Source organism: Geotrypetes seraphini, chromosome 19 (genome assembly GCF_902459505.1).
Source record: "Geotrypetes seraphini chromosome 19, aGeoSer1.1, whole genome shotgun sequence".
NCBI classification, from domain to species: domain Eukaryota; kingdom Metazoa; phylum Chordata; class Amphibia; order Gymnophiona; family Dermophiidae; genus Geotrypetes; species Geotrypetes seraphini.
This window is the reverse complement of record NC_047102.1, coordinates 1,558,724-1,575,563: the sequence shown is the minus strand read 5'-3', so window position 1 is coordinate 1,575,563 and position 16,840 is coordinate 1,558,724. Positions and strand designations below refer to the sequence as shown.

The 16,840-nt window shown below is 42.2% G+C and overlaps 1 protein-coding gene across 10 annotated transcripts in view; it reads right to left on the bottom strand.

Annotated features, from left to right (window-relative positions):
• The window catches only part of DCDC1 (doublecortin domain containing 1), a 209,531-nt gene that overhangs the window by 39,301 nt on the left and 153,390 nt on the right, over nt 1–16,840 (bottom strand). For 9 of the 10 annotated variants that reach the window (XR_004537631.1, XM_033928555.1, XM_033928557.1 and 6 more), the window contains 7 exons: nt 15,711–15,818; nt 10,181–10,280; nt 7,899–8,034; nt 6,997–7,156; nt 4,053–4,211; nt 1,527–1,727; nt 350–464 (listed from right to left, as the gene is read on the bottom strand). Coding sequence is in view for 9 of the 10 variants with exons in the window: in XM_033928555.1 (XP_033784446.1) it covers nt 350–464; nt 1,527–1,727; nt 4,053–4,211; nt 6,997–7,156; nt 7,899–8,034; nt 10,181–10,280; nt 15,711–15,818 (979 nt within the window). In the remaining variant the exon portion in view is untranslated. The remainder of the gene's footprint in view (nt 1–349; nt 465–1,526; nt 1,728–4,052; nt 4,212–6,996; nt 7,157–7,898; nt 8,035–10,180; nt 10,281–15,710; nt 15,819–16,840) is intronic. The other variant, XM_033928559.1, reaches the window with a different exon arrangement.

Sequence of the window (16,840 nt, the reverse complement as noted above, 5' to 3'; positions counted from 1 at the left end):
CACTGGACTGGGTGAAAGTTAAAAGTCTTTTTGTTTTCTGTTTTGCCCTTGTTTGGGAAGAAAGGGGACTTGGACTATAATAATATCTGATATGATTTATGTGTTAAGTGACTAATTAAACTTTACACATTATTTTTGGTTCAACTTGACTCACGGTGCTTTATTTTTAGCAAAGCCCAAGATAGTGAGACACCAGTGAGGTCTCCCCCTTTGGGAGCCACGTCAGGAGTGTGCTACCCTCTACCGGGGGTCTTCTTAACCTTACCGAGACCCCGGCAGGTGACAGATGTCCTTCAGATACAAAGCATGGTATGAAGCGACGAAAGGAAGGACAGCAGAAAACATTTACCTGGAGAATCACAGGGCATCCTTGGACTTTAGCAGCTTTCTCCAACATGCCAGGGTGAGTTTGGGGCATTGACACAGCTAGAACCAGACGAGGATTACTCATCAAATGAAATGTTCTAAAAAGGGAAAGGCACAATATTTTATAACTAATTAGAGTTTACTTGTGGCAGTGTTGTGTATCATTCTGGAGTGAAACATAGAAACATAGAAATAGACGGCAGATAAGGGCCACGGCCCATCTAGTCTGCCCACCCCAATGACCCTCCCCTCCCCTTGCCTAGTGAACAGAGCCCAGAGTGGAGGCGTGGGAAGCCAAGGTCCAAATCCCATGTCTCTTGTGTTGCTTCTTGTCACCTTGCTACAAACGTAGAGCTAGATTTGATATTTTAATGTGCTGATGTGATTTCATGCACGTTTACTAAACACAAGCACTGTTACTATCAGTGCAGCCCTAGGGCTCGATATTTAGCCCCTGCAATTAAGTGGCTGGCAAGCCAATGGCAGGTTCCTGACACTGAATAACTAGGTATGAGCACTGATTTTCAGCATCGGTCCCCAGACTGTTATCCACTCACGTCAGGGCATCAATTCTCCTGTCCTAACTTGGGTCCAAGTGCTGAATATTCAGGAATAGCTTTACTCTTTTGCCCCAGGTATCACAGTTAGATTACGAGCTTGCCAGGACGATAGGGAAAAATACTTCAGAGTACCTGATTACACCGCTTTGGGTGAATCTCTTCATGAAAAAGACATTTATAAGTTCCAATAATATATGAAATCAATAAATATGCCAGAGTTGGCATTTTAAAGCTACGTCGATTGCGGTGTTTGTGTATCAAGGGCTGGATCAATACTGTCTGGCTTTTCTTTTGCTTTAGTAATTTGTCCATCTGGCTTTTACACCAGTGCCGTTCAGCCTGGTGTATCGAGCTTCTAACTGGCTATCCAATGAGTGGGAGAATGAGTATCATGCCACAGGGCAAGCGACTCTGAAATATTCTTCACAAAGAGAGGTTAACTATTTCTGAATCGATCCATTACACAACTCATTCCTACTTAAATGAAAACGGACTGCTGGCCACGATGGTCCTCTGGTCTGACCCAGCAGCGGCAATTCTTATGATCTGACCAGGGAAGTAGACCATGGGTTATTGAAGTTACTAACTATCTGCATGTACCTCTCTTCTTCTCTGTATATCCAGCGTTGATTAGTATCATCAGGTCTCTTTTCCACTAACCGCAGCTCAACCCCTGAATGGACTTCATTGTCTGCCAGTCCCAGGACAAGCCCTGGGGAGATGCAGCTACTAAGCTGCCCATCCTGGAAGTTAAACTGTTGATAGTGGATCTGGGGCAAGGTAGCAGGATTTGGTTGGTAGCTGAAGTAAACAGAAAAGGCAAAGAGTAATCCACAGCATTTATTTAACTCTTTATTTTGTGTTAATATGTAATGTAATGTAATTTATTTCTTATATACCGCTACATCCGTTAGGTTCTAAGCGGTTTGAAGAAAATATACATTAAGATTATAAATGAGAAGTGAGAAGGTACTTAAAAAATTCCCTTACTGTCCCGAAGGCTCACAATCTAACTAAAGTACCTGGAAATTAATAAAGAAGAGAAAATAAAGATGGTTGAAAAAAGAAAAATTCTATGTGAACTTATAGGATGGAAATTAAACTGACAGTGAAGAACTGTATGAAAAATACATATGGAATGCAGTTAGAGAGGGTAGGTTACAATCTATTTATGGTATTTGTTTAATTGGAAGGTGTTAAGGTGGGTAATTTGGGGGAAGGTTATCTGAAGGTAGGTGAATCTTCTGGAGGTAAAAGAGGAGGGGTTAAGATATTTGGATGAATTTTTTGAAAAGCAGGGTTTTGATTTCTTTTCGGAATGTTTTGAAGTTGTCTGATATTGTCATAAGATTGGAGATGGAATGGTTGATTTTTGAATAATACTGTGCAGGGGTGATCAGTAATGGTTTCCAGAAGCACAACCCAGAAAGGGCTGCTCTAAATTGCTAGACAGAGAGGGTGGTTTTTCATTTTAGTTTGATCCATTGTAAACCACTTAGGTCAGTCAAATCTTAAATCAACCTAAATCAGCTTGCAACACTATCCGGATAGCAGGGAAATGCTTCCGATCAGAGCAATAAGTTTAGATCTTTCTGATGGGCAGAAGGTCTTTATCTCCCTTCGTTTTTCTGCGTCTACACTTGGATCTCGGTGCACGATATAAAATGGAGCATTATAGCCTGAAGCTTCAAACCTGAGCACAGAATTAATTAGTCAGGAATTGACTCGTCTGCCTTTCAGAGCAGTTATAAATCTGAATCCACAGCTGTTTACTAGTCCAATTAGAAACACTAATGCTTCCTCTTCAGTTTGTTTAATTTCCTCTTTTTACTGCTCCTTCCCTTTCCATTTCGTTTTATTCATTCTAATAAATTGTTTCTTCTCCCCCTACTTCATCATTTTCTCATATCCGAAGTTAACCTCCCACTCAAACAACTCAGTTGAAGCCTACACTATTTCTCAGACTCGGCACCTGGCTTCCTACTCAATGGCTGTTCCCACCTGCGGAGATTATTTTGGGCTCTTTTGCAATGAAGATGGGTCCTCAAACATCTCTAGGCCATCTTTTCAGTGCATCCTGTTTTTAACATCAACAATTGACTTTAGCTTCTCATTTACTTTCTCAGAGTTGCTCAGTATCTAGGACAAATTTATTGGACAAAATAATTTTCAAAGTTATTTTCTGTGGGCAAAAAGTTGTTTCCCCTGTGAAAATGGGCTTCTAGAAAACTGGGTCATGGGATAGGAGTCAAAGTTCAGTTGTGGATTAGGATTAAAAAGCAAAGGGTAGGGTTGGTTAAAGGGCCATTTTTCTCCATGGAGGAGTGCTGCAGGGGAAGGCAGCCACATTTGACGGTGAAGTGCTCTCCACTAGCTACAGTAAGCTTTTGGCTTCCTGGGCTTGTGCAGAGACTCCCACCTTCCAAAGCTCCTCCTAGGTCGCAGCTCTCCCCTCTCCTTGCCTCTTCAGAGAGAGAACATTATTCATTTCATAGCTTAATAATAATTTTTAAAAAAAGGATTCTTCAGAAAGTGTCACCAAATTTTTCTGTCTATTCAGACTCTAAAAAAAAGAAAGGAAAAGAGAATTTTTTTATATACGGCAAACTCCTTGCCGTTTTAAACTAGCGGTCAGTAGGACCGCCAAGACTCTTTTCTTCATGGATAGAAGGCGGCTCCTTCACAGCGGCACTTTGACGTAGAGCTAATTTGAATTTATTTTGAGCTGCTAAGGGTAGGAGATGGGGCAGTGCTGAGGACAGGGTATAATTTTACAATTTCTAAAGTATGTGTGGAGTTGTATTATAGGGAAAATATCTGTGCAAGTCTGGGAGAATGTTCAAAGTGAAACTACCAATGAAGGCTCCGAAGTGCGCAGGTTGGCCAGTTACACCATTCTCCCAAAGACGTAAGTAGCCTCATATGTTGATCATGGCACGCAGAACGCGGCACCAAAACACAATCATTTTACTGGGAGTTACATGTTCATAGGAGTAATGTCCTGCCCATTATCAATCAATCAATGGTACTTAATTCCTCTTGAAGAGGCCACGATTAAAGGCCCTACCTGCTTCATTTACACAATCAGCGCTGAGGGCTACTTCCAAAACTGAATACATTCCCAACCTAGAGGTGAAGAATTCCATCTTTCTGAAGAAGATCTCATCTTTCTCTTTCGGCACACTGTCCTTCTCTTCAAACTGTGGAGCAGAACTTTGCTGCCAAGGATATTTGACCGTTGCAGCCTGGAAATCCAATTTATGATGTGATTTTGCATGTGAATTTCTGCAAGGATTTGAAACAACACAAAGTATTCTCATTTCAAAGATTAATTCATAAAGGAAAGCTCTTATATTTTAAATGATAAATTGACTTTTTCTGTACTCACAATAATAATTAAAGGTAACAGGCACCATTTTAAAAAGTGGCCTGGAAAGAGGATGGAAATTAAGCCTGGAAAATAACAGGTTTTATCCTTCACAAAGGACCTTTTTCTATGATATCTTTGTTTCTTTGGGCTAATTTTATCGGAAAAGTCCACTCTTCTCCAAGCTGCATGCACATGCTCCCTGCTTGAGAAGCATGTACCTGAAAAGGTTTACAGTCAAATAATTCTTGGCCTTGCATTTTCAGGTACACTGAATCGAATCGAATCGAATCTTTGATTTTTACATACAGATTCATCCCTACAAGAGGGCTCAACTCAGTTAACAAAATATTAATGAAATATACAAGAGATTAGAGCAGAAACTGTAACTTTTATGCCAAAAATTTTTATCTTTTATGATTGATTATTTGGGGAAGAAGTCATGTCTTCAATGTTTTACGAAAAATGGGTAAATGAGAGAGAACTCAACTATAGAAGGAAGGTCATTCCAAATTTTTACAAATAAAAATGAAAGCAGAAAGATGTGAGGGAGTCAGTTGGACCTTTAGATCCAGTGGCGAAGCAAGGGTAAGTGGCACCCAGGGCATTGGTCCTCCCCACCCCACCCACCCCCGCTCTTTCCCGACCCCCCCTTCCCTCATACCTCTTTAATTGTCCCAGCATGAGCAGCATTACGAACTTGTTGCCCGTGTCGTATAAGCTCTCCCTCTGACGTCAATTTCTAGGCGCGGGACTCAGAAGTGACATCAGAGAGAGCCGACACCGACGTGGGCAGCAAGTTCATGATGCTTCTGGCACCAGGAAAATTAAAGCAATACAAACATCTGAAAACCTGGCTTTTCTCAAAAAATGTAAGTCTCCCTCCAACTTAGGAATCAAGGAAACTCTTATATCTTGGCATCCCAAGTCCTCTAAATTTTCTTCACACTTCTACCTCTAACCCTCTGTTGTAGTTCCTTCCGATTTCTCCTACTGTAAACCGCGTCGAGCTTTACGAACGTGGAGATGATGCGGTATACAAACCTAAGGATTAGATTAGATTAGATCAAGAAATAAAAGGAGCACTTACAAAGGACAAGACCAAGGCACAGAGGTGGTTGTTTTAGAAACTCTATTCTTGGACATCAAAATCTCAATTTTACTAAGGCAGGTTATGAAACATAGAAACATGATGGCATATAAAGGCCAAATGGTCCATCCGCAGCATCCACTATCTCCTCTTCTCCCTATTGGCTAAGGCTCTTAACATTTGCATCTCCTCTTCCTATTGGCTAAGGCTCTTTACACCTGCATTGTGAGGTCATAGAGCTTTAGAGTTAGAGAAACATGATGACAGATAAAGGCCAAGTGGCCCATCCGCAGCATCCACTATCTCCTTCTCTCCCTATTGGCTAAGGCTCTTAACATTTGCATCTCCTCTTCCTATAGGCTAAGGCTCTTTACACCTGCATTGTGATGTCATAGAACTTTCTGATTATAGAAGCATGATGGCAGATAAAGGCCAAATGGCCCATCCGCAGCATCCACTATCTCCTCCTCTCCCTATTGGCTAAGGCTCTTAACATTTGCATCTCCTCTTCCTATAGGCTAAGGCTCTTTACACCTGCATTGTGAGGTCATAGAGCTTTATGGTTATAGAAACATGATGACAGATAAAAGACCAAATGGCCATCCGCAGTAACCATTATCTCTTTCTCTCTCTGAGAGATCCCACGTGCCTATCCCAAGCCCTTTTGAATTCAGACACAATCTGCAGTACACCCATATGGCAAGGGGGCATGATCTGGGCAGGACTACAGAGAGCCCAAAATATGGATGTCTAACTTCAATTACAGAAGGAGAAGGGATGTCCAAAAAATTGACAACCATATTTACACCTGGTACTTGGTATGTCCAGGTTACAGAAAGGTGCTCTGATTGAGTAGTTCTCCACCGAATGGAGATAAAGGAAGTCACAGTAGGCATTTTTCTGTCCCTGGAGTGCTCACAATTAGAAAAAAAAAAAAAAAAAAGAAACATAAAGCTGCAGTGGGACTTAAACCAGATACCTCTGGATCTCGACTCTTCTGGCTGTTAGATGGATGCTTTAACAATGGATGAATGGCACATTATTTAGTTCATTCAGTTCAATATGAACATTTGTGATGGGGGTGTATGTACCGTCACCCATTAACCAGGAGGCCAACAAGAAGACAATTTGGGTTTGACCAGGATTCCTAGCATGGGACCTAATTTGCATACCTAGTTGTGGACCAAGAAAGCACTAGTTTTGGAGCATAAAGTACTCTTGGGGAAATGTATACAGAAAAGAGAAGTTGTGAACCCACCTGGCGGATGAAAGACTGCACACAGAAGGGGAAAAGACTTTTGTTATTATGATGATTTTTGGACTCACCCTGATCATTTAAGAGGGCTTCCAAAAGGACTTCTGGACTCTTTCTGTGATAAGAAGAGTTTGTCATGGTCAAAGTAGAGCCAATAGCATTCTTACCTTTAGTGACAGAGTCCCTATATGACTAGTGTGACATGTAGTGACCAAAGCCTACACTTTCAGGTAAGCATTGAATGACCATGAGGATTGGGCCTACACTCTAAGGTGGGAAGCGAATGACCAGAGTGACCATGAGGACTGGGCCTATACTCTTGGGTAGGTGGCAAGGATCATCACCACATTAGACTCACAAGAACTCCTGGGAGAAGGCTTCTGGTACTGGATCAGCTTCATCTATCTGTGCATCTTCATTAGAGTCTATCGTATCTGTTTCCTCTTCAAATGTGACTGATGTATTCACAGACAATTTGGCTCCATTGATGATATCGCCACACACCTCTAGAACAAGATCTAGAAGAAGGAGGTTTAAAAGTCTAGGACTAGATTTAAACTTACTGTCCCAGCAGTTCCCTTCCCTGTGCAGCTTGACCTTGAATGCCCGAGCCTTAATCACTTGGTTAATCTGTAAAGTGCCACCTGCCTCTTTCATTATGTGACCCCCCCTCTAGAAGTTCTTCTACAAACTGAAGTCAAAGTCTGAGCCTCTCCACCCAAACCTGTGGAGGCTAATTCTAGATTTGCACTGACAGGCACCGATTATGTGTGCAAAGCAAAAGATTAATGGCACATATATGCACACATGTCAGCAGGTATGTGTGTAAGTGCCAAAATTCCACTGTTGTTCTGTAAATATGCACATATCTTACCAGTACATGGATAGGCGGAGTCTGAGCAGAACACAGATGGGATTCACACTTATGCACATAAGTTACGAGTCTTTCACCAGCACTTAGGTTAGAGTAAGTATTTGTATCAGTGCTGTTTCTATGATGAAAATTAGGCACCTACATTCCTTTAGAGAAAACTTCCTATTTGGCACTGAATTACAGTATATTACACCCAGAACTGCTAAGCACCGGAGGAGTATCACCTCAGTACGTAATCTAAGTGCATAAAATTGTGACATGCCCATGTCCACCCATGGGTCTCCCCCTATGAACAACCCTTACATGTACGTATGCTACTTAGGGGGCAGGTGATAGACAGCCATCTGAAACATCAAGCTGTGATTAAGAATAGCCACAAGTCTTACTTTCAGGATTGCTGGCATTACAGTAGGCCTGAATTAAGGATACATCAGATGCCAGGTTACTAAGCAGAAGACGCTTCTTGTGCTGAGCCGCAATTAGCTGAGGGTTAATCCATGGATCTCCACATGATGCATATACCTGTCACAAGAGTGAAAGATCACTGTGCTTCCTCTTTGCATGAAAGGCAAAAATATCTGATTATCTTGAATGCAACCTGCCTTGGAAAAAGAGTGTGACTTAAGAACCTAAGAATAGCCTTATTGGGTCATACCAATGGTCCATCTAGGCCAGGATCCTGTCTTCGCGGGGCCAATCCAAGTCACAAGTACCTGGCTCAAATTGCCTGAAATGTGTAAAAATGACTCACAAATTGCCACAAAATGCTTTTTTTTTTTAAAAAAAAAAACAAAACCCCAAAAACTTATACTGTGGGGATCAATCAAGCATTACATCAAACCATCACCACGTCTACATTATGTTTCAATATTGGTGTGGACCATCAGAATGTGAGCAGCTCATGAATAAATCCTTCAAGTACACTCATAGGTCTGACTTTTCTTCTTCTTTTTTATTCCACTTTTCCTTTTTTCATGAAAGTTTTACCCATAGAATGGTGCTTCCTTGAGTAGAGTAGAACGGGTACAAGAGGATCGATTATTCACTCCATCAAAAATTACAAGGACTAGGGGACACTCGATGAAGTTACAGGGAAATACTTTTTAAAACCAATAGGAGGAGATTTTTTGACTCATAGAAAAGTTAAGCTCTGGAACGTGATGCCAGAGGTTGTGGTAAGAGCAGATAGTGTAGCTGGTTTTAAGAAAGGGTTGGACAAGTTCCTGGAGGAAAAGTCCATAGTCTGTTAATGAGAAAGACATGGGGAAGCCACTGCTTGCCCTGGGTTGCTACTCCTTGGGGTTTGGCCAGATACTAGGGACCTGGATTGGCCACCGTGAGAACGGGCAACTGGTCTGACCCAGTAAGGCTATTCTTACGTTCTTATGATGCAGCAATCCAACAAAATATAGCACTATGTCAGGAGCTATCACTACTTCAGTTTCCACCTGTGGATAAAGAGAACTTGACTAAGACACAAAAAAGGGCTTTTTGTTATGCAGGTTCTAGTTTGCCAATTGAAATACAATGTATGCAAAGTTATTTGAGTTTCCGGAAATTATTAAAAACTTGGCTTTTTACTGAGAGTTTTGCAGTGTAAATTGAATCGGACTGTTACAAAGTTATAAAGCGAATGATATGGTAATGGATGTTTGACACTGAATATTGTAATGAGAGGGATAATTATTGGGGAATTGAGTAGTTGTGATCGTTTTTAGCATGATGATTTTCTTGTATCATATGATGTTTTTATGATTGGTTTGAGTGCTATATCACGTATTAAAATCAAATCCAATCCATCATTTCTATAGTGCTACTAGATACGTGCAGAGCCCCAGTGGTTTTGTACCTGGGGCAATGGAGGGTTCCATGCTTGCCCAGGGTCACAAGCAGCTGCAGTGGGAATTGAACCCAGTTTCTTAGGATCAAAGTTTGCTGTACTAACCATTAGGTTACTCCACCACTTTAACACTGGATACTTTATTCTTAAAATTGAAGACTGAAGACATTTTGAAATGTGTTGATCTTTTTTTTTAAAAACATTACAAGATTACAGAATGAAAAAATGAAAAGTGAAATGAAAGAAATGAAAAAAGAAAAAAAATCAGACCGTTAAAGAACTGAGAAAGGATTTATTCATGAGTTGCTTACATTCTAATGGTCCATAACCATAAATATGGGGGTGTTTTGTTATAAAAATTACTCAAAACATGACAAAACCACCACATCACATATCAGACTTCTTGGATGCTAATATGAAACTTGGATCATGCGATTCATTGCATCCCTGGGAAGTAATAAAAAGCTACAGTCCTGCTCTCTAAACAAGACAGGCCTAGGATTTAGGTGTAAAGTTTTATAGAATAACGAAAAGCAAGATGCCTGCGCAAATCCAGAATGGCGTTAATTAACTGTAAGCACCCAATTATTGATCTTAATTGGCTCGTTCCCCACTTTAGTTGCACGTGCACCTAAGGATTGTGCCCAAATATTTGGGTGCCCTTTCTAGAATCCTCTCGTCAACATTCATATTAATTCTCTTTGTGGCCAGAAGTATTTGAATCCTTTCTTTCAAAACTAAGCAGGACTAATATTGATGATATGAAATACGGACAGTCAGACATGGCCCACAAAGGGCCGAAGGGAAATCAAGAATGGATTTTTTTACCAGTTGATCTCTTTCAAGGTTTCTCAGAAGAAAGATTTCATGGCCCTTTTCATCAAATAGTCTCCGAGCTGCAGAAGGTAAGTTCAGAACTACTGTACACCTTTAAGAAAAAAGATTTAGCCCTGTATCAAGTCAATTAATGAAAAATGAACATAATAATCGAAACTAGAGAGGAGCCTGGGGACTTAGAGACTTCCTAGAAGAATGAGTGCCCTGATCACACCTGAAATGCCCTCTATTAGCATAACCAGAGTTCAAATCCCACTGACCTTGACAAAGTCATCCACTCAAACTCAATTACTACATGATTAGTTGATGGCTAAAATCTAATTAATGAAAAAAAGTCTGATAGAGAAATAAAGAAATCAAGTGTAGTGGTTCAAGACACATTTGTGAACATATTGAAAATGAAACTATGGGCTCCTTTTACACTCTAACACCTCCATAGAGCTTACATTAGCATTTTTCGTGTAGCGCAGGGTTAACGTGTGCTAAAAAATGCTATGTCTTGATCAGCAAAAGTCACTATACCCAGTACAATAATGTGGCAATTTAAAAAACATCTGCAAACTCCCTTGTTCATGAAAGCATTCTTGATTAATTAGGAGCAGTTTTAATGTACTGTATGCCAGCCAAAGCCCCAGTGAATGATTCTCCTGTCATGTATTATGTGGATAATTTATCATTAAGAATGTCTGTTTTACAGGACTGAATATATACGTGATTGTAACCTGCTTCAAATAAAAATAAATAATACATATACATTTGTGCAAGACCAAAAATGATGGTAACCTAGGAGATGAGAGCAGATAAAAAGGCCTGTACTGTCCATAAGGTATGATGTTCTCCAACTACTGAAGCCTCACTCCAGCCACAATCACGGAAAAAAAAATAAAAAAAAAAATAAAAAAATAAAAAATATAAATTTATTATATACAAAAAAAATAAAAAAAAAAAACCTATTTATAACCGACCCCTGGACATACTCCTGTCTTATCTTAACTGCACTGCCTGTTTCTTCCAACTCTCTCTTCCCCTTTCCCTCCTCCTGGCAAATTCTCTAACCCCTTCATATTGGCCCACCTGACCCCAACCATGAAGCCTTCACTCTGGCCCCTTATCCTCCTTCTCCTCTCCCTCACAAACACTTCCCACTCTCAAAAACCTCTCCCCCCAAACTCTCCCGAGACCACATTCATCAACAACACCTGTCCTGGCCTCAGAATCCCCACGCTAATACCCACCAGACCCCATCACTTCAAAAAACACCGAGGAGTTAACCTCACCTCCTTGAAACCTGTTCCCCCAGCAAACCTACCCAACCTTACCTCAGACTCTCTCACCCCAGTCCCTACCCTCTATTGTAACGCCAGATCCGTCAGAAATAAGACCCAAATAATAAGAGATTTACTCGAGGATCATGATCCGGGTTTTCTGTGCATCTCTGAATCATGGATCGAAAAAGACGACTTACACACTCAAAATGAACTCTGTCCCCAAGGCTACCATGGTCTTTTCTCCCCTAGAATAAACCGAAAAGGAGGAGGTCTTGCCCTTCTCTACAAATCATTCTTTAATGTTGAACTTCTTGAAAAGGGCAGCCATCCCTCCTTAGAATTCATGTTAGCTTCAATAAATGACGAACTTCATCCCCACCCATTAGGCATCCTGTTACTCTACCGCCCTCCTTCCCCCTGGAACAAATCCTCCGAAATTGTTCTTGAGACCATAACAAGGGCCTATCTAAAATTCCAAAGACTACTGATCATTGGCGACATAAACCTTCACCTAGAGGACAACACCAACAAGGACACAACTGATTTCAAAGACTTCCTCATTTCTTTAGGCTTCACCGCCCCACCACCCACCCCTACCCACGAAAAGGGGCACTCCATCGACATCATCAGCTTTCTTGACCTGACTGAGCACAAAACCTCCACTGTTGAGACCCGTTGGGAATCTGTTCCCTGGTCTGATCACCTCCTAGGCCATTTTTGCCTCCCTGTCTTCATGTCAGTCCTTGGTACCCCTACCCGAGCCTCAAACTCCATCACCTACCGCAAAAAAATCACTAGTGAACTATTCTGGTCCCAGTTCCTCAACAAATTCCCTCCTCTTCCCACTCTCATGGACCCAGACGCATTCTGGCACAACTGGGTGACTCTTTCGGAAACCACGTACCGTGCTCTTGCCCCGCTAGCCACTAAATCCATCTCCTACTCTCACAAGGCCCCCTGGTATCTCCCATACCACAGGGAACTAAAACAGAAATGCCGAGCCCTCGAGCGAAGATGGAAAAAATCGAAATCCCCTTCAGATAGGCAATCCTGGAGAGAAAACATCAAATCCTACAACTCCATACTAAAAAAAGCTAGGAAGATCTTCTATGGAGATAAAATCTCCAGATCAAAAAACCAAAACAGTACACTCTTCCACATCTGGCGAAACCTAACTTCTAAAAACGACTCCTCCCCCTCCCCCACCCTCCCATCTCCAAATGACTTAGCCAATTTTTTCAACGAGAAGATCTCTACCATAAAGAGTTCGTTCCCCCCAGCTATCTCTTACAACTCTCTTCCTCTGAAAGACTCCGACCCTATCCCTGCTGACAGATCATGGACTACTTTCGAACCTGTATCCGAGCCCCAGATCTCTAAACTCTGCCTGAAACTTAAATCCTGCAAGTGCATCCTAGACCCTTTCCCATCCTACCTCTACGAAAACATCCCAGCGCAGGCCATCTCTTCCCTTACAAACCTTATAAACAAAGCTTTACTATCGGGCCTGTTCTCCTCAGAAATGGGCCACATTGCCTTGTCCCCTCTTCTGAAAAAAGCCGATCTCGACCCTTCCTTACCATCGAACTACCGCCCCATAGCCAACATCCCTCTTTTAACAAAACTTCTGGAGACCATAGTCGCTACCCAGTTCTCCTCTTACCTAGAGAGATTCTCCATCCTCCAACACTACCAATTCGGATTTAGGCCCAACTTCAGCACCGAGTCCCTCCTAGTTTCCCTAATCTCAAAGGTGCAACAACTACACGCCCGAAATAAATTTGCTGTACTCCTACAGTTCGATCTCTCCGCAGCTTTCGACGTCGTGCACCACGACATACTAATCTACCAACTTTCCGAGATAGGAATAGACTCCTTTGTCCTAAAATGGTTCTCAAACTTCCTTCGCGCACGCTCCTACACTGTCAACGCAAACGGCTCCAAATCCACCTCGTGGACACCATCCTGCGGGGTCCCACAGGGCTCTCCCCTATCCCCTATCCTCTTCAACATGTATATGACCTCCCTGAAGCTTCTCATACTATCCCCCCTTGAAACAATTTACACATATGCAGACGATATCCTTATCCTCCTCGAAACAGACCAGAACCTTACAAACCTCCAAGAGAACATCACCTCATGCATAATGAGACTTCATGCCTGGTCCCTCTCTGTTCAGATGAAATTAAATGAATCAAAGACAAAACTACTCTGGCTCGGCCCAAAGTTAGCACACCTGCCCACCCTCTTCACTCTACCCACAGGTCCCGCTCTTCGCCTTGAATTCTCAAGCAAGGTCCTCGGCATCATTATCGATTCCTCCCTCTCCCTAAACGATCACCTGAACTCCTTGGCAAAATCATGTTTTTTCAGCCTCCACATGCTTAGGAAAGTTAGATCCTATTTCCACCAAAAACACTTTACCGTCCTGGTACAATCCATCATCTTATCCAAAATCGATTACTGTAATGCCATTTACCTGTGCCTAACAAAAAAAAGTCTTCACAGACTCCAGCTCATCCAGAATACTGCGGCCAAATTGATTTTTGCTAAACGCAAATTTGATCACGTCTCCCCCTTACTTACCAAGCTTCACTGGCTCCCTGTACTTTCCAGAATTCACTTCAAATGCTCCTGTCTAGCTTTCAAGATAATTCATGGCATCCTTCCGCCACTAATCCCTCTATCCTTCCTCGCCCAAACGCCTGCTACCACCAGATCCGCCCACAGACATAAACTAGCCTTCCCCTCTCTACGTGGCATCCCCCACGCAGGCAAACTGGGAAGATCCCTCCTCTCCAAAATCACGGGCCTTTGGAACGATCTCACTATCCCGCTGCGAAACCTGGGCTCCCTCCAGCTGTTCCGGAAACAACTGAAAACCTGGCTTTTCTCTAATATATAACATCTCCTTCCTACTTCCCCCTTTTCATATGCCCTTGTAAACTCTCTCTCCCCTCTTCTTGTATTTTTAAGCTTTGTAAACCGTGTCGAGCTCCGCTTGCGTGGAGATGATGCGGTATATAAACTTAAGGCTTAGTTTAGTTAGTTTAGTTTAGGAACAGACCACAAAGGTCTGCCCAACACTGGCTTTGCTTCTCAATTACTGCTATTAAGCTTCTTTGGCTCCGTGTCTTCCATACGGGGTTCCTTTGAGTTTATCCAGTGCATTTTTGAATTCTGTTACCGTTTTTCTCCACCACCTCCCAAGAGAGGGCATTCCAAGCATCTAGCACCCTGACATTATTCCTGAGTCAGCCCCCCCCCCCCTCCACCCCTGTTATCTATATCCATGTGGTCTAGTTCTACCAGCTTCTCTCCTCTGGAAAGGATTTGTTTGTATATAGATACCTTCAAAAGGTATCTTACCTTTCAAATATTTGGATGGCTGTATCAATTCACAACTGTCTCTCCTTTCCTCCAGGGTGTACATCGTCAGATCATCAAGTCACCATTTTTGGTTTTTTTTTTTTTCTGAACAGCTTCTGTTTACATCCTTAGCAAGACACGGCCTCCAAAACGAAACACAATATTCCAAGTGGGGCCTCCCCAATGGCTTGTCCAAGTGCATCAACATCTTCCTTGTTCTGCAAGTTCTGCAGCCTAGCATCCTTCTGGCTCTGGCCACAGCCTTGTCACAAGTTTTTTGCCACCTTGAGATCCTCGGACACCATCACTCCTGGGCTGGGCTTAGTAACCTCTCACCTATCTCAAACATCTCCTTTGGATTTCTCTACCCCAAGTGCACCACTCTGCACTTTTTTGCATTCAGTTTTAACTGCCAGACCTTTGACTATTTTCTAATTTTAGGAGATCTCTTCTCATAGTTTCTGTCCACTCTATTGGCTACTTTCATGTCATCCGCAAAAAGGCAAACTTCAAAAATCTCTCTCAAATCAAATTATCTGGAGTAAGACTAACGTGGGTGTTTTGTGGCTATATTAAATGTAATGGCGCCATGTGAGGTGCTGTGTGCCCACGCTATGCTTAATGTGCTTGTGGTACCATTTTTTTATAATATGCCATGACACTGCTTGTAAACTAACGCAAATACATTGCAGTAGTACATGGAGGTGAGGCGTGGCCTAGTGGTAGAACTGCTAGCTCAGCACCCTGAGGTTGTGGGATTTGCTCCTTGTGACCCTCCATTGCCTATATGTAAACCACTTCGAATGTTGAAGCACAAAAAGACAACATACAAGCCCCATTCCCATATTAATGACATTTAGAAAAAGATGATCTCAAGATTTTACCTTTCCAGAAATGGCTGTATGTCAATGTTACACACTTTCAATTCAACATCTTCACCAGTACTGACATCAGTTTTATCCTTCGCTCTCTGTTTCTTTTGTTTGACAACACTTGTAAAAGAAAATAGAAAAGATTCATGTTTTCAGCAAATTTCCAAATGGATTTCTCCTGGAAACTGGTAGTAGTGGCAAAAATATGCTAAATTGCCTTAGAAATATCACCTACAAATTGCATCATTTTTATAGTTTTGAAGTTGTCAAGGTGCAGTAAAAGCAAACATGACCCCAGCAACAGTAGCATGACACTACCACTAGAGGCATCGGTTTAAAGACAGAGCAGGAGCAACAGGGGATCATTCCTGTCTTAGGACTACTCTACTACCAGTACAGAGCTGATAGGCCCCAGATTATGGTGGGGAGATCTTTTCAGTGGTGAGGGGATGTGACTGGGTGATTTTATTTTCAATTTAGTGATTGAAATGTGTCAGTTTTCAGAATTTACCTGTGCTGTCTATATTTTGCACAGTTCAGGAAGAAATGCATTTGTTTCTATTTCTCTGGGGTTGTACTGCATGCAGTCTGGCATCATAGGATTTTGTTTGTGTATATTAGGACTTTTAGTTTGTGGTCCTGTATTTGCATAGGATTTTTCTGTGTCCTGCATGTGTGACCAAGGCCAGGTGTTCTGGTAGGAATGAATGTGGTGAAGTGTTATTGGTGTCATGACCCCAAGTAGGAAGATATCTGTCGGCAGTTTGTCCAGGTTTTGGAAGACCCCCATCTGGACGTCAATGTGATATCACACACACGCATGTATGAGCGTGACATCATCGTGTCAATGTCCACACATGCGCAGAGGTGTAGTCACGGGCTGGAGCTCAGGGAAGGAGGTTCGTGTGTGGTGGGGCTATATGTCCTCTTTTTTTAAAAAAGGAAATCTGGTAACCCTGTGCCCAGTTAGCTATGCCAGTGCTGGCATAACTTTTGGGATTGCTCTGACTCTGCCCCTCCCCATGCCACAGCAATCCGAAGGGATGTTCAGTGGTACTTCCTGCTCCCTCCCGAGCTGTGGAACAGGATTTAACTAGATGGGAGCCTTTTCCGTCAAGTTAAATCATTTTGAACATTGGGCC